The 23,704-nt window shown below is 36.7% G+C and overlaps 1 protein-coding gene across 10 annotated transcripts in view; it reads left to right on the top strand.

The window, feature by feature from the left end:
- PTPRK (protein tyrosine phosphatase receptor type K) overlaps positions 1-23,704 on the top strand; it is a 547,287-nt gene that overhangs the window by 410,133 nt on the left and 113,450 nt on the right. For all 10 annotated transcript variants that reach the window (XM_077902655.1, XM_077902664.1, XM_077902657.1 and 7 more), the window contains exons 8-9: positions 16,541-16,843; positions 22,668-22,777. In XM_077902655.1, the coding sequence (XP_077758781.1) occupies positions 16,541-16,843; positions 22,668-22,777 (413 nt within the window). The remainder of the gene's footprint in view (positions 1-16,540; positions 16,844-22,667; positions 22,778-23,704) is intronic.

Raw genomic sequence — 23,704 nt, 5'->3', positions numbered from 1 at the left:
GTCACAGGGGGTAGTACCATGTGCAGGACCTAGAAGCCCGTTGTGATGATTGACTCGTTCCTCCAGCTTCTAGGTGGGTACTCGCAGGAGGGGCTCTTCAGGGTCCCTCTGACAACTGTGTGGAAGAGGGAAAAAGAAAAAAGGGAAGGCAGGGGTTCATTTGAGTTTAGTTAGGAGACCTTTGCACTGATTACAGCTGCGGGTGATAGTGGCTGAGATTAAAGAAATAGTGGCAGAGGTAGTGACAAGCGGTCAGATTTCGAACATAGGTTGCAGAGGGAAAGGGGAGAATTGATGAGGGAATGGATGCGAAGCGTCAGATGAAGGGTGGCCTTCGGATGACTCCGGGGCTTTGGCCTGGAGAACTGGAATGCGGAGCTATTTATGGAGATGGGAAGGGAGGGGAGGAACAGCTGTGGAATAGCGTGAGCTCAGTCTTGCGGATTTTGTTTGAGATGCCCATTGGGCATCCCAGCTGAGATGTCTGACAGGCAATGGGATGGATATGGGAATCCAGAGCTCAGGGAGAGATCCAGCTGGAGATGAATACCCAGAAGCGCTTACCTTCGCGGTGCATGCTTTGCTGCTCCGGGCAGGCGTGACTACAGTGATGGAGAAACAGGCCTTAGCACGAGTGGAGGTTTCCCTTTGCTGCCCGGAATGCATGAGGGGGTCCCTGCAGCCTTACTTTTTCTGGAGGTTCTTCATATTGACCCCCTTCACAATGAAAACACCTCATCATCCTTTGGAAAAGAGCTTGATCGTTTTTACTGTGGTGAAACAACTTCTTGTTCCTCATCAGTAAAACTTCGCGGGCCTTTTTGGTCCGATAGTGCTTTGATCTTAACCACATTAAAGTGCAGCTTCCCTGTGTTTGGACCTGTTCTTTCACCACACTGTGAGTTTTGCAAGGAAAGGGGTCATGTCTTATTTATTTTTATATCCTACAGAATTAATCTGGCCCCTTTGTATTTACTAGCTAAATTTTTGTTAAAGTTGCTTTTTCTAGTAAAAACGTATGTTGTCGTTTATTCTGTGTTTTAAAAATTGCCTATATGCTTCAAACATATTTGCTGATTCATTATCCTAACATTTATTTATTTAGCACTATTTCAACCTCAAGGCCCATTTTACATGTCTGCTTATCTCCACGTAGGGCATAGTTTCCAATTTCAGGTTTGCATGTTAATATGGGAGACCTGAACACACAGACATACAAGGTGAATGGAAGATATTATGCATTAAATGCCTTCAGAGAAGTGCAGATAAAAGCCTTTGAGAATTAAAGATCACTTATTACTTTGTAAGGCGTCCTGGGGCAGGCTTTAACTGGGAAAATAGTATATTTTTAACTGGGCATCCGGGTACTTCCATGTGGACATCTACAGGAGGAAGATATTCTAAATATATGGAATGAAATGAAAAATAATACATATATTGGGCAATTCACATTAGCTTTCGCATCAGACAGGTAGACTGGCTTGTACTCTCCAAGGAATACAAGTCCTTGGGAGAAGTATACGAGATAAAGGTGTATTAGGAGACCCTTGGGTTCTAGGGAAAGAGTGTTTGTTTGTTTAACTTAGTTGTTTAGCCTGGGAAACCTTCCACAGTGTTTTGAATAAACAAGTTATGTAATTAGAACTGCTCTTTGGAAGGTCTGGGTGAAGAAGGCACTGGAAAGTATTGGTAATAACCAGAATTTCCAGGAGTTTAGGTGAGAGAAGATTAGGCCCTGGATTAAAGAAAGGGACCAAGAAATGCCATAGATCTTCTGAAATGATACAGTAAATAGATTGCAGTAAAGAGATGATAGTAAATAGTAAATAATTGTAAATAGATGCAGTAAGTAGATTCGGGACTAACTGAAGAACAGAGAAGCCAACGATATTGTCAAGATTTTTGTAGAAGAACTAAGGCCTTTAGGACCACTAAGAACAAATATAAAATAATTCCTTAGTGCTTTTGCACTTTTACATACTTTCTTCTTCTTTTACTGTTCTTCTGTGAAATTAGGAGCTTCTGCATAATACTTCAAAATGTAGCCTTACTAGTACTGGCTAATAGAAACAAAGAAAGGCAATGTCCTTTGTCATCATTATCATATAGTGTCACCATGTCGTGTTGTCCTGTGGAAACATTTGAAAATATTAGTAACTTTTAATAGAAAACCGCTTCATAAAATCTTTTACAATAAAGTGTGTAATGATAAATTGGAAACTTTTTTACTTACAGGATTTAAGGGGATTTCATTTGCTTTCAAGGTCAGTATAAAACACACTAGAACATTTTTCTGACCCTATAGATTGGCTCAAGGCTCAGTCCATACTCTAAGCCTAATTGTTCCAAAGATAAGGCAATGAATGCTTCAGAATGCTTCAGAATAATTTCTGCCTTACATGTGTCTTCATATATGGGACTTATGCAGATTTGGGGACAAAATCAATTAGGATAATAAAAGATATTTCACAGAAGAACAAGGACTATGATAGAACATAATAGAAAAGCCATAACCGAACATTTAAAGACTAAAGTTTTGAATTTGGAAAATATTAGTGCCCCCTCCCTACATTTGTTGAGTGTAAAGATGTTTATTAGTTAGATTTTTTTTCCTGGACATTTTCAGACCTTAAAATAATGTACATAAAATGTATAGCGGTGCTTTAAAAGTTTTTAAGGGGCAAATATTCATAAAGCTGATCTGAGTACGAATATTGTAGTCATTAGATCATTCACTAACTTTAAAATGACCGTATCTAATTTTTGCCCTTGTTCCTTTATCTTAGGAGATCATGAATCTTCAGTTTTAATATAGGTTCCCATTTTCCAGGTAGAAGTTAAGGAATTCATTCTTCTTATCTCTGTCAATTTTCTGATTTACAAATGAGCTGCAGCAATTAATCCTTGCAAGTCTCCTGTATTAATTATAGTCTTGGGCAGTTTTCCTTGCAGTTTTGTAATTCTTTTTGTCACATTTGCACTGTGCTTAGTATCTCAGCTTGATGCTTGTTGACATGCTGATTCATGTTTTAGTGCACTGGATAGGTTTTATTCATCTAGAGGAATGAGTATAAAGAGGTCACACCTTATAATCGCACTGGCATTTCTGGTGTGTGTAGGCCATATATCTCCTTTTAATTTAATCTCTGAAAAATGTACAGGGATTTCTACAGCTAAGCTGTACAAATCGATGAAATTTATAATCAAGGCTGTCTAATCTCTAAACCTAATATAAAACTTCACAACTATTGATTACAAGCAAAGGATCTGCAAGCTGTTAATCATGCATGAAAGCAGAGAATAAATGGCGGCTTCAGAAAAGGAAATGGACAAATAATCATCAGCCCTGCTGTCGTAATCTGTCTTTCTCTTCGCCTGAAGCAAGCATGTTACCAGACACTTGAATTTTAAAATCAAATATGTTAAAGTGTATCAATAGCCATTATCATTTTTGAAATTTGTGTACTATAGCTCTTTTTTTTAGTATAATTTAGAAGGTTTCTCTTCTTCAGAAATGGGATCAAAAGCAAATTAGTCTATTGAATATGTTCACAGAAAGAATAAAAGGAGGACCTAAGTTGACATAGTAAAATCATAACCTTTGTAAAGAGCAAAATGGCCCGTATATACTTGGAATATCACTATAGTGTGATTGTTGTTCAGGGGTTGGGGGGATGGAGGCTTTGGTGTCATGAGACAGCTTCGCTTAAAATGGTCCCTAAGCATTCCATTAACTATATGAATTATAGACTTTGTAATAATGTTTCTAGTTTGAATTGACTGGTTCAAGGACAGGTGTGAGACGCTTCCAAGGGAGTTACGTCATTGAGGAAAGCACTAGTTGGGCATCAAAGCATCGTTAGCACTGTTGGGATGAAAATATGCGTGTAAATGCGTTTTTTGTCAGACCTATCCATTCAGAAGGAAAATAATTAAACTGCATTACAGATTCACTTTTCTATGTACCTACAAAGCCATGTTGATATGTAAGACTAAGCAGTCTTAATAAATGTCACGTCGTGACGACGGAGTAGGTACCAGAAACCAACCAGCTGGGTCACTACAGCTTAGGACAAGGGACTGACGTGTCCTGTGCAGAATTATTAGTTCCATATTCAATGTGTTAGGATCTGTGAGAGCACAGTGGGCAAATGACCCTATGCTCAGAGGGCATGCAGGAAATGAAGACAAAACCCCTCGTTTAAGATCATGTTTCGAGCCTGTGTCAAGCACCGAGTCGGCACGTGGCAAGCACAGAAGGAACACTCCATAAGCACGTGGTGGCTCGTGCAGCCCATCGTGAAGCAGGAAGGTTTGTCAAGTGCTGTTCAATGGAGAGATCACTGAGCTGACCTCCCCAAGATTATCCGGGAGTTGACCGGGCCCTAGTGGGGTAATGGCCTCCCAGAGAGGCCGCTGGGCGCCCTATGGCCTCGGCTGCCTCACGGGCCTGCTGTGGGGCTGCCTGCTGGCCGGGCTGCACTGACCTCTGGACCCCGAGGGCAACGGGCTCCGCTCCATGCGTGTCTCATTCTAGAAGAGATGGTGGGGGTGTAAGAACAAGCAGCAGCTCCCGGGACCTTGGAGAGGCTGACCACCAGCCCGACATCACCCTGGGCCCAATTCTGTGCCCAAAGCGAGTGGCAAGGCAAGCCCCCAACCGAAGGATGCACAGAGAGGCCCCACCTCTCCAGGTTGCAAAGTCACGGGGCCAACGGTGTGAGTACAAGAGGGATCGGAATCGGCATTGCAACTACTGTACAGAACTGGTTCTTAGGTTCTATCTTCATTAGGCTTTTAACTTCAAATATAAAAATTTATCAGCACTATTTGCCTTACTGTTCAGAAAATAAAATTTTGAAGCATATGCTACGGGCCAAACAGTGTGCTGGGCGTACAAAATATTTCCCTCATTTTTTTCGGACAACCTAAGAAGTGTGTTGTTTATCTTCTTTTGAGGGATAAGGAAAGGCATTGAAAATCGCTTCTGGAGTTCTATAGACAAGACCTCTCAAACCATCTTATGTTTTATACTACCTACTATGTTTTCGTTTTATGTTTTTTTTTTTTTTAGGATTATATACCAATCACTCCCCCTTTTATGCCTGATTAACACTGTTGCTAAATATTTTTATGAAAGATAAAGCTTGTTTTTAAAGGAAGAGTCGATTTTTTTCTTCCATAAATTAAGAAAATGCCTTTTCCCCTTTTTTTTTCTATTTTTTTGCTCTATTCAAGTATAGGCAGGTATCTATAGAGACTGCTTTATTTTTTAAGTTCTATTTAAATTATGACACATAAGTGGAATATGCAATATCAGAGATGACTTGAAGTGGATTCATTGGTGGTAATCACGTTTCTTCCAACACAGTCTAATGTTGTCACATAAACATGTAAGAGGAAAAAAAAAAACATTTAAAGAGTCCCCAGATTTTCAACTACTCCTGTTTTGGAAATGAGGATTCATGACAAGACATTGAGGAAAATGTATCTATTGGGAAAAGAATGATCTTTGTATTTTTCCCTTGTCACTTTGGTTTTCTGGTTCTCTAAAAGTCAAATGCTTTCCTGAGTGTTATTTTAGAGAAGATGCAAATGGTAAGGCTATTAGAATTATCTGATAAACTTCAGACTTCTGAAAGCAGTGGAAATGACATGTTTTGGGTTAATTTGATGATGTGCTTAGTATCCTTCTGATGGCGCTGGGTAAATATTACTGTGACTCTGTGGGAGGGCTGAGTGAGCCATACACCCTGTCATTCTCCATCCCCTGAGTGCACGCTTGTCATTTTCACAACACAGCCAGGAAGCCAGAAGAGCTGACAGTTGGTTTGTGATTATTCCTGGACCTGAGGCTCCCTCATGTTACCGTACTAATCAAGTCATCTTGCCAACTTATCATTAACTCAATTTGACCCATGGGAGCAGAGATGAAATCTTTTTGGCAAGACTAATGATGCTGTGAGATTGAAAAGATGTGCAGTGTAAAACCTTGATCCTCCTCCATCCTTAGCGCACGGAAAAGAAGAAAAACACCAAGCATCGGGAGGGAGAAGTAATGGCAGTGTCTCCCAAAGACCTTAAGTTTTTCCTCCCCCAAGGCCTGCCAGGGTTTTCTTCCTATTTATATTTTATTTATTTATTTATTTACTTACTTACTTACTTACTTACTTACTTTATTTATTTTTAATTCCCCTTTGTTCAGAAATTTCATCTCCATTATTTTTTACTTTATGCTAACAAGTATCTTCCCTGGCAGTCAGGAAATTCACTTTTCCTGTATTTGTTTTGATGATTGGAATGAAAATTATGCTCTGCAGTCCGCTTCGAGGAGTTCTGATGAGAAGGCAGCCCGGAGCACGGGAGCTCCTTGTTACGCTTCAGTGTTCTTAGTTTGTGTACATTTTTGACAAGATCTTCTTCCTCTTCTTCTTTTTTTTTTTTTCTTGGCATGAGCTTTGGGACATCTTCTGTTTTTCTCTGACTGACAGCTGGATAATAAGTTTTATCATTAAAAACTGATTCTCAGGAAATATGATCTTTGCTCTTGATTCTCTTGTAGCTGCTAAAGCTTTTGTTTTTACAACTCTTTCAGAATAACTGGAGATTATCACTGCAAAAGGACATGGATATTGACCTGTCATGTCACGTGTTGTTTAGCAAGTACCAAAAACATTGAATTCCCTTTTATCCATTATCTAGAACCGTTTATTAAACCATCTTGCCATTGAGAGGGGACTCAAAGTCAACATGTTCTATCTCTTCATGTCGCCTTTATTTTTCTTAACCTTCAGAGAATTATTAAGTAATTCTTCATTTTCTCCTATCAGGTTGGGTTAAGTATTTGACACAAAAATTATTACAGGCGTAAATCCCAGGCTTGATCTGTTTAGAATTTATGTGAAGGCAGTGATACATTAACTTCTTTATTTACCTGCTAATTGTTTGGTGTTGGCAATAAGTGTGTATGTACATTTTCTACCATTTCTTTTCTTATTTTTTTTTCTTGATTTTATATGGCCATTTTCACTGGCTCAGTGAGGAAATGGAAGAGCAATACATGGAAAAGGGGAATGGGAAAAGTTAGTAAAATCGACTGATCAACATTTTGCAGGGAAAACAAAGAAAACCAGATAATACTGACATTTCTAATCACATATTTCTTTTTCGATTTACAAATTAGTATTTTCCTAGGATTTATTAGAAATGAATAAATGGAGGAGGGCTTTATCCCAGTTTGGTTGCACATTTGTCCATAGCGCAGTTAATTAAGAGAGTTGAGATTCATCAGCTGAAGAGTAGAATGGGAAAAGACCAGATTTTGCTTATAGTTGCAGTTTCTTCACCTGCTTTTTTTTTTTTTTTTTTTTTTAGTATTTTCTTTATTTATTCATGAGAGACACTGAGAGAGAGAGAGAGAGAGAGAGAAAGAGAGAGGCAGAGACACAGGCCGGGGGAGAAGCAGGCTCCACGCAGACAGCCTGATGTGGGACTCGATCCCAGGTCTCCAGGATCACACCCTGGGCTGAAGGCAGCACTAAACCACTGAGCCACCTGGGCTGCCCTCTTCACCTGCTTCTTAATGTAAACCCCCAACCCTGTTTTCCAGGTATATCACAAATGGCCTCAAACTTTTTTAATTCCAGGGGTGCCTGGGTGGCTCAGTCCATTAGCATCTGATTCTTGATTTAGGCTCAGACCATGATCTCAGAGTCCTGAGAGGTGGAGCCTTGTGTTGGGCTCCATGCTGGATGTGGAGCCTGCTTAAGGTTCTCTCTCCTCCTCTCTCTCTCTCCCCCCACTTGCTCATGCACTCACTCTCTCATAAATAATAAATAAATAAATCTTTTTAATTTCCTCTGAATCCCCCTCTGACTGATGACTTAGGAGAAAGAGTTGGAACAGGGTATATATGGAACACAGAGTTCAAAACATAGAATGATTTAGAAAGTTTGACTTCTTTTTTTTTTTTTTTTTTTTTTAACCAACTTAACTTTGAACTGTTCGTGGATCACCAATTTCCAACCCAAAGTTACCTCTATCTCTATTGAAGTCACTCTACTTCTTGGTCCCTTTATCTCCCTAACATATTGCAATCTTTAGATTTCTCTGCCTCTAGTCCTGCACACTGGATACAACCTCCAAATTAACATAAACAATTCATTATATCAATTTTCTGCCCATTCAGTGACTCTGTAGCCTTTGGTATCAAGTGCAATCTCTTACCATGCCATCCAACATTTTCCCAATCTTTTCCAATCAGTTTTTCCTACCTAATCTCCTACTGGATAACTTGTTCAGCAACCAGATGGGATTAGCATTTTCTCCTCTCTTTTTGTATTATTTACCAAACTACATCTATAGATCTTCTTGCCTTATCCATTGAGATCTAATGCAAATGTCTCCTCCATTTGACAAATGGAAGTTCTTTCTCCCTTTTGAATTCCCACAGTATTGTATTCTATTCACATACTGCTTATATCATCCTATTTTAATTATTTATCTTCTTTTCTTAACTACCATCTTTACTTAACATGTTAAGCTCCCTGAGGCCTATTATTGTTTCTTTCATGTTAGCCTTCTCCATGGTATCTGGTGTTGTGCACTTTATGTGATAGGCAATCTGTTTTTGTTTTATAACAGGTAAATGACTTATATAAAATATTTTAATGTGATCCTTTGCTGCCTGAAGGTTGCTCTCTTGCTATGCCTCTTCCTAAGTTTCTGCCAAAATTTTGCCCTACAAAATTCAATCTCTTCAATTTCTTGTTTCTTTCCCAAATGTCCTTTTACTAGAAAAGCAAAAATAAGAGAGAAAGAAAGAGTTTTAGAAAATCACATGTGTGGGAGTACCTAATAAAGATTTGAAAACAGAAAGTAAAAAATTGGAAAGAAAGAACATTTACTAAATTTCAGAACACTTGGCAGCGCATCAATGAATACGATCTCCGTTGTTTTATCATCGTTATGGTTATTTATGTTGTTCGCTATTGATGCTATTTACTATGATGCCTCTATGTGCCATTCCCTGTGCTAGGCCATTTCTTTAAATTATTTAGTCCTCAAAACAGCACTTATACCCAGTTTGTATATAACATAATGAGTTTTTGGAAATATTTTTCTACCCAAGATTATTCTAGAACTATTACTTTGATTTAAAAAATTAATTTTTTATATATATTTATATCTTAGAAATACAACGAAGTTACTGGTAAGGCACAAGAATAATTGATCATTGTGAGGATGTTAGGTCATTTTATCATTGAATTTGTTGATAGAATTTTCTCTCATTTAATGTCATAGTAGTAGAACAGACTTGAGTCTTGCTCTTTATACTCTAATATATAAATCCCTGTGTATGTATGTAGTTGCCTACCCACATCAGACCTCAGAGAATTCAGAGGAGTGGCATAACAGAGTGCCTATCATGTGGGAAGTACGTGTATATAAACGTACATGCGTGAATATGTATGTGTGTGTTGTAGTTGAAAAGGTCCCACCTCAATAAAAACTGGAAAAAAAAAAAAGAAGGGCACATGCCAATTCAGAAAGAATGTAATTAGACAGTGACTTCGTCTGAGTTATTGCAGATGCCAGAGAGCTCAAAATAATTGAGTTTTGTGCTGCATGTGTATGTGTTTACTTTGTTGAATGTGTGTTTCTGAGTATTACACTAGGTGAAAGTAAAATTATGTTGTAAGTCACTATTTTAGTAATAACTGCATTTATTTAGACAACTGTAAAAAAATACAAATTTTGAAATGCTATATTGACCTTGTAGAATGAATCTTTCCCTCTCAGAAAACTATTTTTTTCACAACTCTTTGTTGTTATATACCAGTTAATAAAGTACTGGTTACTGAAATTATGGTAGTGGTTTATATACAGATATGTAGAATTTATAAAGCTACCCTTCCCTAATTTTAAATGTGAATTTTTAAAATATGACTTATATGAGGGTCAAAGTAAGCAGCACTTAAATACACCAAAACAAAATTCTCACTCTCAAAGTTGAACCCTAGGTATTTTTTTACATACTACATAATAAATATAACTTTTTAAATTGAGGATGTAGAGGTACTTTTTTTTTTTCCCACAAGCTGTGTAGCATTTATCTATGTACCTATTTATTGAATATGAGATTAAGAAGGTAAAAAGTAGTGAATTACTTCTGCTTTTTTCTTTTTTCAAATTTTTATTTAAATTCTAGTTAGTTAACATATAGTGTAATATTGATGTCAGGAGTAGTATTCAGTGGTTCATCCCTTACATACAACACTCAGTGCTCATCATAACCAGAGCCCTCCTTAATCCCCATCACCCATTAGCCCATCCCTCACCCCCTCCCTCCATCAACCCTCAGTTTGTTGTCTGTCTTTAAGAGTCTCTTACGGTTTGTTTCCTTCTCTCTTTCTCCCCCTTCCTATATGTTCAACTGTTTTGTTTCTTAAATCCCACATATGAGTAGAATCATATGGTCTTTGTCTTTCTCTGCTTGGCTTTGTTTAGCGTGATATACTCTAGTGCCATCCCTAGATGTTGTTGCAAATGGCAAGATTTCATTCTTTTTTGATAGCCAAGTAATATTCCATTACTTTTTGATAGCCAGGTAATATTTAATTTCATTCTTTTTGATAGCCAAGTAATAGTCTAATATATATTCCATTATATTTATATATATAAAATATATACACATATGTAATGTGTATGTTTATTCATTCACCAGTCGATGCATATTTGGCTACTGTTGATAATGCTGCTATTAACATCCAGGTGCTATGTCCCTTTGAATCAGTATTTTTGTGTCCTTTGGGTAAATGCCTAGTAATGCAGTTACTGGATTGTAAGGTAGTCCTTTTTTAACTTTCTGAGGACCCTGCACACTTTTCCAGAGTGGCTGCACCAGTTTGCATTCTCACCAACAGTGTAAGAAGGTTCCCCTTTCTCCACATCTGTGGTTTCCTGTGTTGTTAATTGTAGCCATTCAGACAGGTGTGGGGTGATATCTCATCGTGGTTTTGATTTGTCTTTGCCTGATAATCAGTGATATTGAGTACCTTTTCTTGTGTCTGTTGGCCATCTGGATGTCTTCTTTGGAAAAATATCTATTCATGTCTTCTGGCATTTCTTAACTGGATTATTTGGTTTTTGGGTGTTGAATTTGTTAAATTCTTTATAGATTTTGGATGCTAACCCTCTATCAGATATGTAGCTTGCAACTATCTTCTCCCATTCCATAGGCTGCCTTTTAGTTTTGTTGGTGATTTCCTTCACTGTGCAGAAGCTTTTTATCTTCATGAGGTCCTAATCATTCATTTTTGCTTTTCTTTCTCTTGCCTCCAAGTTGCTTCTGCTTTTGACATTGGGTCCCTCTGTGTGGCTACACTTGCATCTGGTCTTGTCCTTCCAAGCCTAGAGAAACACCACGTTCGTGCATACTTTGTCTTAGCTCTAGGGCTATTCAGAACTTCTTCAAGCAGTTCCAATAGCTATTCAACTAGAGCAGAATTAAATAGCATGTACATTCCCTGTTTTCAGTGCTCCACAGAAGGGTTTTATAGAGGAAGCCAGAAGGCAAAAAGAAATTGGATATAATAAGATTAGTTAGAAGAACATTTCTATTTATTTCTATAATTATTTAAATTTGTAAATAGCATAATTAATTTTCTATTTTATGATTAGCTTGGGAGAAAATGTAGAAATATATAGTTGATAATATAACAAGAAGATGTAGGATTTGCTTAAGACTCTTAGTCTATAAAGTGTTGAATAGCTTCCTTTTGTCCTTACTACTTCTCATTTCCACTTTTTTTCACATTCATATGTCTATTTTATTTTTTAATTCATTATTTTTCTATTATTTCTTTGTTTTATCATAGGTATACTCTTTAATCCCTATCCCCCTACTTATCCTATTCACCTACCCACCTCCCCTCTGCTAATCATCAGTTTGTTCTCTGTGTTTAAGAGTCTGTTTCCTGGTTTGCCTCTCTCTCTCTCTCTCTCTTTCTCCCTTTTTTCACTTTTGTTCATTTGTTTTATTTCTTAAATTCCACATATGAATGAGATCATATAATATTTGTCTTTCTCTGATTTGTTGCACTTAGCATTATACTACCGACCTCTATCTTTCTTGTTGCAAATGGCAGGATTTCATTATTTTTTATGCTGAATAGTAATTCATTTCATCATATCTTCTTTATCCATTTATCAACTGATGGACAGTGAGCTGTTTCCATAACTTGGTTTTTAGAGATAATGGTGCTATAAACATCAGGGTGCATGTATCCCTTTGAATTAGTATTTTTGTGTTCTTTGGGTAAACACTTAGTAGTACAATTGCTGCATTATAGGGTAGCTCTATTTTTAATTTTTTGAGGAGATTCCATACAGTTTTCCAGAGTGGCTCATCAGTTTGCATCTCTACCCACAATACAAGAGGGTTCCTTTTTGCCCACATACTCACCAACATGTGTTGTTTCTTCTGTTTTTGATTTTAACCATTCTGACAGGTGTGACAGGTTTTCTGACAGGTTTTTTTTTTTTTTTCTTTGAACAGGCCTCTGCATTTGCTGTTCAGAAACATCATGTCTCTATGACTGCACCCCAAAGTCATCTGTAAACTTTAGATCATTACTAGGAATATCTGCTGTTTTTGTTTTTGTTTATTGTCTCATTGTCTCTACTCATCTCCTAAGTTACTTAGGTAACTTTTCCCCACTCCCTTAAATGAAGTTATGTCACACATCTCTAACACAATTACATTTTTAATTTAATTTTTAATAAATGTATAACCCCTTTACAATTTATGCATCCCTATGCTCCCACTTATGGCAACCATCAGTCTATTGTCTGTACCTATGAACTTCATTCACTTTTTTTCTTTTCTATTTTTTTTTAATTTTTTTTAGATTCCTCATGTAAGAGAAATCATATGGTATTTGTCTTTATCTGCCTGACATTTCACTGAGCATGTTAACTCTCGAGGTCCAGTCATGCTGCCACAAATGGCAAGATTTCATTATTTTTATGGCTGAATAATATTCCACTGTTTATATGTATATACACATGCACATTTCAGTTGTTTCCATATCTTGGCTTTATGAATAATGCTTCAATAAATATGGGAGTGTATGTGTCTTCCAGGTTAGTGTTTTGTTTTATTTGTGTAAATACCCAAAAGTGGAATTACAGGGTCATATGGTAGTTCTATTTTTCATTTTTTGAGGAACCTCCATTCTGTTTTCCATAGTGATTGCACCAGTTTACATTCCCAGCAGCAGTGCCCAAGGGCTCCTTTTTCTTTGACAACACTTGTTATTTTTCCTCTTTTTGATAGTAGTTATTCTGATTGGTATGAGCTGACATCTTATTGTGTCTTTCATTTGCATTTCCTTACTGATGAATGATGTTTAGCATCTTTTCATATACCCTTTGGCCATCTATATGTCATCTTGGGGCAAATGTCTATTCAGATCTGCTGCCCATTTTTTAATTAGATTTTTTTTTTTTTTTGCTATTGAGTAGTATGAGTTCTTTACGTATTTTGGTTATTAGCCCCTTATTAGTTATACGAGGTGTAAATTATCTTCTTCCATTGAGTAGGTTTCCTTATCATCTTGTCGATGATTTTCTTTGCTCTATAGAAGCTTTTTATTTAGTATGATGCAGTCCCACTTATCTGATTTTGCTTTTCTTGCTTTCACTTTTTTGTGTCATTCAAAAAAATCATCACAAAGACCTGTTTCAAGGGGTTTCCTGCCTATGTCTTCTTCTAGGAGTTTCATGGTTTCAGGTCTTATATCAAAGTCTAATATATTTTTAGTTTTTGTATATGGTGCAAACTAGTAGTCTACTTTCATTCTTTTTGTGCAGCTGTCCAGCTTTCCCAACACTTTTATTAAAGAGACTGTTCTCTCCCCATTGTATATTCCTGGCTCCTTTGCCATAAATAATTTTCTCTATTCTGTTCCACTGATCTCTGTGTCTGTTTTTGTGTCAATACAATACTGTTTTAATTAGTGTAGCTTTGTAATGTAATCTGAAAACAGGGAGTGTTCAGCTAGGTGCCTCTAGCTTCTTCATTCTTAACATTGCTTTGACTTGTCAGAGTCTTTAATGGCTCCATACAAATATTAGGATTGTTTGTTCCATTTCTTTTTGAAATGCCATTGTAATTTTTTCAAAGATGTATTTATTTATTTGAGAGAGAGAAAAAGAGCATGAGAGAGATGGGGAAGGGCAGAGAGAGAAGGAGAGACAAAATCTCAAGCAGATGAGGGGATTGATCTAATGACCCCGAGATCATGACCTGAGCCACAACCAGGAATCAGGTGCTTAACCAATTGAGCCACTCAGGTGTCCCACCACTGGAATTTTGATAGGTATTGCATGGAATCTGTAGATTGCTTTGAGTAGTATGGATGTTTCAATAATACTTATTCTTCCAATTCATGAGCACAAAATATCCATTTATTTGCATCTTTTTCAATTTTTTTAATGCCTTTCTTATGCTTTTAAAATTGTTTTAAATTTAAAACAAACCACTGTGGCTCAGTGGTTTAGCACCACCTTTGGCCTGGGGCGTGATCCTGGAGCCCCGGAATCAAGTCCCACGTCAGGCTACCCGCATGGAGCCTGCTTCTCCCTCTGCCTATGTCTCTGCCTCTCTCTGTGTGTGTGTGTGTGTGTGTGTGTGTGTGTGTCTAATGAATAAATAAATAAAATCTTTAAAAAAAGAAATACAGAAATTTATAAAGGGGGAAATTTCAGATTCAAAATAAAAGGTTTCTCAAGTATAGAAATACTAGATCTAAAAATAAATACTAAAACAGAGGAATAAGTATTTATTGGTGTTTGTCATCATTTTATGGAAGATTTTCATTCATATACTGCAAGTATTTTAGGGAGAAATCTTACTTTCTTATTCTAGATACTTCTGTCACAAAGTATGGCCTAACCTGAACGTTACCTCTAAATTTTATCAGTTTGCTACCTAGCAGACAGTAAAATCACGGTTTATCTAGACATTGTGGGATGATACTAACTACAACTGCCTGGTCATCTTGGTGGTCAGTGGTGCCAAAGAACGTATTTTCACTGAACTGTGTAGACTGAACTTAAGTGTCATCACTTCCCTTCTGTGCCTGGTGGGAAAATGTGAGCAGAGAGCTGCACATATAAAGAGGTTTTTTTTTTTTTAATGATTAGGAAGCCACATCTTTCTTCCAACCTACTTACAGTGCTTAATGTAAAACACATAAAACAAAAGTGATGAAAGAAGGAGACTGGATACTGTGAGTAGTCAGAAGACTGGCGCACAACATTTAAAATCTAAGCTTTGGATTCTACGATGGATTAATTTGCATGTATATGTATGTATTTTTGTAGTTGTGAGGTTTTAAATGGCCACCAGAGTGTATTTCAGATGGCACACATAATACATTGAACTGGAATCCCAATTTGGGCTTGCCATCTGTGTACCATGCTGACTATTTTTACAGGACTGAGATTTTGATCTCAAAAATGAAAATTTATAAAAACACCCAAACTGGGCTTTTTGTATTATTTATTTTCCTTCTTTTTTGTCTACTGACTCCCACTTAGCAAGAGCACGGACTATTCTTACTGAGTTAAGGGAGGTACCAAGATGGCACTGACCTTGGCCTTGATCGTCAAATCACTGTATTAAAGCTTAGCTGTGTATTGGTTTGTTTACTATGTAGATTTTGCCATGGCCATGACTTTCATAGAGTAATTATTTTGATTAAGTTCAACGATGAGAGTTAGTCTTGCATGAGAAAGAATACACTTGGGAAGCGATGATGGATGGACTCCAGTCTTCAGAGTGTTTAGTCCTGCCAGCATTTTCCAGTTGAATGGACATTCACCTCCCAGTTTGGTTTGGGTGACAGTGAATGGATTGTCAGACCTGACTGTTTCCTAGAAAAAGATAGAGATCAAGAAGGATAGATGACAGTGTGAATATCCACATGTGTTCTTGCAGTTTTTCCCAGATATTTTTCTGCTTTGATGAACAACATCATTATTGAAATAATAAATGTTAATTAATATCTGCGTCACTTTTTGGTAAATGGTAGTTTAGTATTACAATTAGACTAATTAGTATACACCATAGCTTGGTGACATGACAAATCATGGAGCAGAACGTGTTGACTCTTATCCATTATGATATATTAGCTAATTCACTTGCTCAGTAACGACAAAAGAAAAGAGAGACAGGGAATTGGGCAGTAACAACAGCAACGACTCTAAGGGCATTGTGGGCACATTTTCAGGGTTTTGTCTTTCTGCCATGTTCCTGAGTCCTATGGATCATTAACATTTTCCATTGATACATCATAGTCTCTGACTGAATCCTTCAGGAATAAGATCATGAGTAAATAAAGAAAATGAGAATAAAAGATGACTTTCAGATTTTCCTAGGTTTACACAGGCTGTGTCATGCTCAGTGTTTGAATTTACCAGGACTATTTGTTATAAAGGTGACAGCTATCTGCATCTCTGATGTATTTTTCAGAACCTATGCGAACCCCGAAGACGTTAAAGATTGCTGAGATACAGGCAAGACGCATTGCCGTGGACTGGGAATCCTTGGGTTATAACATCACTCGTTGCCACACTTTTAATGTCACTATCTGCTACCATTACTTCCGTGGTCACAACGAGAGCAAGGCAGACTGTTTGGACATGGACCCCAAAGCCCCTCAGCATGTTGTGAACCATCTGCCACCTTATACAAATGTCAGCCTCAAGATGATCCTAACCAATCCAGAAGGCAGGAAGGAGAGTGAAGAGACGATTATTCAAACTGATGAAGATGGTATGTTCATACTTCATTATTTTAAAAAGGGGGAATTATATAACGGGATTATGTAATTGGTTACAGTTTTCTATAGAGTCGCCAAAATTACTCTTAACAAGGTTAACTTTGAAAAGAGTTTGCCTTAAACAAAGAAGCTTATTAATATCCTTCGGAGTAGCATCTAATATTGGATGAAATGTACCCCTACTGTTTTCTGTTTTTATATGTTAAAGTAACAACTACACTAAATTTTAAATACTAAGTTTTTCCTATCAAATGTGCAAAAGTAATTTTCACTATTCATGGCATTACATCATTTACCTATTGGTGAAATGCACTTGACTAAAATTCAGGTTTTTGCATTTTACAAACCAATAATAGCAGCTTTCATTTTCCTTAATATTTGAAAAGAGCACTGTTTGCCTATTCCACTCATTTTTAGATGGTCTTATGTAAGTTTAAATACAAAAGAAGGTTTGAAGTTCACGCTTTTAAGTCTAAATAAAGGCCCTTATCAAATATCAGCAAGCTGTCATCTTTTATCCCTTTAATTACCACCCAAGGAATTTAACTATATTATGTCCAATTTCTATGTGTATCACTTCAGAATTATTAAGTCATAGGAACATTTATATTAATATCATAATTTGCACACACCTGCTATAGCACGATAGTTCATCATTAATGTGAATGAGTACCTTTCTTGATTAAAAGTACAAATGATGATATTCTGATAATAAAAGTAAGACATGTAAGATATTTCATTTTTTAAAGATTTTTATTTATTTATTCATGAGAGACACACAGAGAGAGGAAGAGACACAGGCAGAGGGAGAAGCAGGCTCCCTGCATTGAGCCCAATGTTGGACTCAATCCCAGGACCCCAGGATCATGACCTGAGCCAAAGGCAGATGCTCAACCGCTGAGCCACCCAGCCATCTCTAAGATGATTCATTTTCAAAATTTACCACTATGAATGAAAGTGTTTGGGGAAAAAAACATGGCCTATTTAGTGAATGGAGGCAAAGCTGGACTGTGAGTCAGGACTCCTGAGTTTTCAGTCCTGGCCCTGGTAACTCTATCACCTTCCCCAATCTATTTACTCGGCTAGGTTTCCATTTTTCATCTCTATATGAAAGTTTAAATAAGATGTTCTCTCAGGTTCCATCCCCTTCTAAAATTCTCCTTGAATCACCTGTCAGTAGGGCCATATTTTTGTTTGGATTTCAGAAAACAGGATGTATTTCATACTCAAGTGTTTCCAGTTTGCCTCAAGTTCTCAACTTCAGGCTCAGCTGTATATTTTGATGACTATCAAGTATAAAATTGCCTTAAGATAGGTCAGTATACCACTGTTTCTAGAAGTTTCTCTGTATCACTTCAAGCTCTCTCACTCTGGAAAGTAGAAATCACCCAGATTTGTTCTATTATTTTTGTTGTCATAAAGAGAAGTGAGTGCTTTTCAACCTCATTTAGCTCAGATTTTGAAGGTAATAATATTGTCCTAAAATTTGCATGGAGTTATTCTCATGTTTCTAAAATTTTCAAAGAACAAACCTAAGACTTATTTATGGTAAATGTACTTTGTCCATGTGTAAGGTAACCAAACATGATTACCTCAACTATCATACTTGAACTTGCACCTAATATTTCAAACAGTAAAACTTGCTCTAAGACATAAACACACACTCATCCACCCCCCCCCAAACACACACATAAACACACCCCAACACATGATTGTATAAAAAAGAATAATTAGCATAGTTGCTTCTTAGATGGGTGATAGAAACGGAAAGTCTAAGCACAGATGCAAAAGAGCTGAAAAATATCTCATTTCATAACGTGAGATAAATATTAAAACATTTGCATTACACTACACATGTGTAAGCCATGTCTTTAGTAATAAGAATGTACTCACACACTTTATTGCCTACACTTAAAATTTTAAAAACTTGGATTCTTAATTGGTTGTTTTAGACTCAACTACATTTGTGCTTCTTTGGCAGTCACTCTCTAATAATATAATTCATTTTGGCGGTGTACTTTGATATGGCTTTTAGTTTGCCTTTCTTCCCCATAAAGCAAAGAATATAGTCAGGCTCATATAACTTGTTCATATTTCATTAAATTTTTCAATGTATTTTTGGGTGCACATACAACCAAATTAATAATCGGGAGGTGAATTGCTATGCAATCTTAAATTATATCCTAAATTCATCAACTTCATGACTGTGCTATTTTATAGAGATACAGTTTTATAAACATAAAATGAAATTAACTATATAGTATGCAATTTCAATATCATTTCTTTTTTTAGTTTTATTTTCATCTATGCTTTGAAGAACCTTTTTTTATCGGCTATAATTATATTGAGTTGCAAGGTCACAGAATAATTCCACCGTGAGAGTTTTTTCTTTTTTGTTTTATATGTAAAACTAAATGACTGAAGGACAAACTTCATATAAAGTATTTTCGAGTAACGCAGTCTTCAGATCTGCCCACATGAACTCCATTTTCTACATAGAATACTTGATATGACTCAGTGTTCCTAAGAGGGGGACAAAATATCTAAATCATAATCTATGGTTGCAAAGATCGATGGGTTATGATGATCTAATTAAGTCAGTCTTACTAAATTATTGCTGCCCTATATACATAGAAAAAGAATAAATTATCAACCATCTAATAAAAGAATATAATTTCATGAAAAGAATTCTAGAGACATCCATAAATCATGAGAGCAAAGCTAAAATGATTTCCCACCAGAACCCTAAGGTAGAATTTATATTTAATTTATCGCATATATTTTTTAATGCATGGGTAGAATTTTTTGTATGAGATTTTGTTTTCATTTTTTATCCTCGCATTTATAACAATCAATATTATGAAGTTAGCTCAGCAGAAAAGTCGGATTTGGGGACATTTTTTGCTAATACAGAGTTATTTTTAAATGTACATTTATTATATTTTAAAGTCTGCAGTGCTTATTTAATATAATCTTGCCCCACCCACATTTCCTTTTTCCTCTCTCTTCTATTTTGAAAGTTATATTTTAAAGGACTTTCTTATATGCAAAAAAATAAAAAAATAAAAAGCTGAAACAGCTCTCAAATAAATCACAAGCAGGGGAATGAAAGTCAGCATTCTGTCTCCATTAAAAATTGTTGATGTGGAAATGTAGAGTGACATTCCCTGCAGTACAAAGATGCCACGATGATGGGCTTAGTAACTTTGTGTTGTATTCACACAAATCAAAAGTACATATAGACATTATATGTAAGCATCGTCTTTCTTCAAAGGTGAAGAGTTCCTGAATATAATTTGCCTGCGGCCGCTCCCCACCCCAGCCCACCTGTGTCCATGTGTGCTCTGTAGGGCACCGACGTGTAATTCTCTCGTCCACTAGCCCTGGTGCAAGATCTGTAGCATGCTACTGTCCGGGCCAGGAGTTTTCCACAAACTTATCCCTCTTACAAATATGGCCTGCAGGTCCTCTTAAATGCATTTTATGGACAAAGTAGGGTATGTGAAGGAGAGCGGACAGAGAGCAGCAGCTGGTGGTTCAGTCGGTGTAGGGTCCCAACTCTTACTCTCAGCTCGGGTCTCTTTTTTTTTTTTTTTTTAATTTATTTTTTATTGGTGTTCAATTTACTAACATACAGAATAACCCCCAGTGCCCGTCACCCATTCACTCCCACCCCCCGCCCTCCTCCCCTTCTATCACCCCTAGTTCGTTTCCCAGAGTTAGCAGTCTTTACGTTCTGTCTCCCTTTCTGATATTTCCCACACATTTCTTCTCCCTTCCATTATATTCCCTTTCACTACTATTTATATTCCCCAAATGAATGAGAACATATAATGTTTGTCCTTCAGCTCGGGTCTTGATTTCAGGGTCTTGAGGACAGGATCATGAGTTCGGGCCCCATGGGCTCCATGCTGGGTGTGGAGCCCACTTATAAAAGGAGGGGGAGACGGGTGAGATGGGAAGAAAAGCAGAGAAATACACAAATTCTAGCAAGGCTACTCTTCAATTCTACTCCTCTTCTGATGCAGAATTATGCAGACGTTTCTAACTAACTTTATTTGTGAACCATTTGAAATACGTCCACATCGTGTTATATAGTATTTGTTGGCCATATTGTGGTTGGTGACACAGGTAGTAATTATAATGCCATCAAATAAACAGTTTCTCCCTAATTGGGGTCCTGCCTCCGCAGCCACCATCTATGAAAAAGGTGAAGAAATGCTTTTCCTTAATTACAATCATAAGCTTGTTTTTACTCTCCTCAAATGACACAACACGTATCACCCTTGTTGGTTAACTAACACCCATGGCAGCCTCCAGAAGTGCCCCCGAGGGCCCCCAGGGCCGTGAGGACCCATCTGCCCTGGCCAGCTGTGCAGTCTCTGCCCTAATGGGGCCTGGGACGTGTGGGCAGTGGAGGCTTTGCTTAGCCTCTCCCCGCGCCCGCAGCTGACCGCTGCACGTGCAAGCTTCTGAAGTTTAGTGCCAGCATCTTCTCTGCTTATGGGTTTCTTTCCTTTTTGGTTTTTTTCTTTATGAATTTATTATTAATGTGCCAAATTAGATTAGCTGTCCCAGAGGTCATAACATCATTCGTCGTCTCCTTCTGGTGTGAAATAAATCTTCCTCTTTTGACGTATCATTCAGAATTTCTTGATGTTGCTAGCGACGAGGCAACGCATTCCCTTTGATCCGGTGATTTCTAATTTATTTCAGTCCTCACAAAATTGCTGTATACTCCACAACTACATTTGCAGATAATGCCATGTGTGAAGTTCACTGAGACGTTAGATTAAGGAAGAATATTAATTAAAAACCATACTTGCCCAATATTGGGTCAGTATTTCAAAAGAAAACACATTTTTAAAGCAAAGTAGGATGGATAGGGTACATATTTAAACATTATCTGAACGAGAAACTAGATATTTGTGTGACTGAATAGCAACTGTATATTTAGATAAAACACACAAAAGCAAATAGCAAAAGCATCTGATTTTTATATTTTGTCAATAGAAACTGACACATTGTTCACCGCTGTCACTGGGCATTGTCAGTTCTATGACATTTGCAAATAAGGAGCTGGTTCCTCAACTGTTGTCATACCTGGGGACACTTCAGCACTGGTTATGCTGATTGTTGAGTTCGAAACAAGTCTGATGTTATAAAACGGCTTGATGCTTAGCATTGCAAAAGGGAATTTCATTTAAAAAGACTGAAGCAATGATATTAGAACCTATTCATCTTCGTGTTTTTTAAAATTATAATCATCAATGCTGTCCTTTCTAAGTTATAGAAATTTAATGAGGATAGCACAAAGAGTCAGATTGATTATTAATGGGCATTTCAAGTCAGTATTATATGACTTGGCTTTTGAGTCCAAGGAATGTTAATTATTATTATAATTAATTATTTAATGACATTTGTTTATGGAGACACTTGGGCTTATCATAATCTTCAGAATATCTTTCAGGGAAATAGAGCTCTGTTCTTGACACAAATTACAAATGAGATCTTCATGTTATTAGAGATATACAACAGAGAAAACTAGACTACACAATTTATTCAACTCTCTAAGGGGATAGAATATTCTTTTGAATAAAAATAACTTTAGAGTTGTACATTTTCTCCATTGGAAGCTTATAGATTACTTGAAATTCCCATTTGTTAAAATCAGAAAACTGGTGACATAGCTTATTTTCTTTTTAAGAACACATTTTTTTTTTTTTAGTTTTTAATTTAGCTTGTATAACTTACAGTATTTACTTTTTCTGTTTCTGATGTAATGATCTTTCTAACCAAAAATGTACATTCTTGTAGTGCCTGGCCCTGTACCAGTCAATTCTCTTCAGGGAACATCCTTTGAAAATAAGATCTTCTTGAACTGGAAAGAACCTTTGGATCCAAATGGAGTCATCACTCAATATGAGGTATTGGGACAATAAGGAAGTTCACTGAAATGTGGGTTGAAGGGAGAGTAAAAGGAAAAAGTTATGGAGAAATAATGGAAAATAAGTAAGTGAGGATTAGGGGATCACAATCATTTTTATTACTCTTCTGTTTTAGTTTACAAATTCCTTGATCCCGAAATTGAATTCGAAAACAAATATTGGATGGCACCTAGAATTTTCTAATTCTTAAAGTAAATGTATGTTTCTGTTGTTGTTTTAGGGAAGCAGGATGGAGCTTTTCAAACAGACTTACTGATGATTGTAAAGAATGAATTTTTATAAAATTAAGATACTCATGCTTTATACTGTATTTAGGGGAGGCCACTGAATGTTATTTCAGAATAAATTCAGAATTACTATCTAAACGGCAAAATATATTACAAACCTGACTATTCCAGAGCTTTATCTCAATTTTGATTACAAATCATTATCTTATTTTTAAATAGGAGAAGCTGAAAAGAAGAAAAGATCATCTTAATTGCACAAATGTGTAGTTCTGTTCCTGCATAGTCAGTGTTGATGAGAGCACAAAACATTGAAATTTCTCGTGGCTATGAAGTGCATCATGGGAATGGGAATCACTAGGGCAGTCTTACAAAATGTGACTGTATGAGCACTCGAGTGCCATTTACATGAACTCTGTTATGTAACTCGGACAAAGTAGGATGATGTGACTTGTAACAAGCATTTGTTGAACACTCTGTATTTCATGTACATTAAAATATATAACCATAAGATTGTGTATTTTTGTGTACCCATATTTAAGTAAATTAATTTATCTTTTGATGAAAGAAAACACGTATACAGGTCCAGTCAGATATGATACCTCTGGGTATATCTATGGATGGCTGAGTGGCTGGCCAGTTGGCTGGCTGGATGGATAGACAGACAGACATCAGATATAGA

The sequence above is a fragment of the Canis aureus genome, chromosome 1 (assembly GCF_053574225.1).
Source record: "Canis aureus isolate CA01 chromosome 1, VMU_Caureus_v.1.0, whole genome shotgun sequence".
Taxonomy (NCBI): Eukaryota; Metazoa; Chordata; class Mammalia; order Carnivora; family Canidae; genus Canis; species Canis aureus.
Note: the sequence above shows the minus strand (reverse complement) of the source record. Positions and strands in the feature narration are given on the sequence as shown.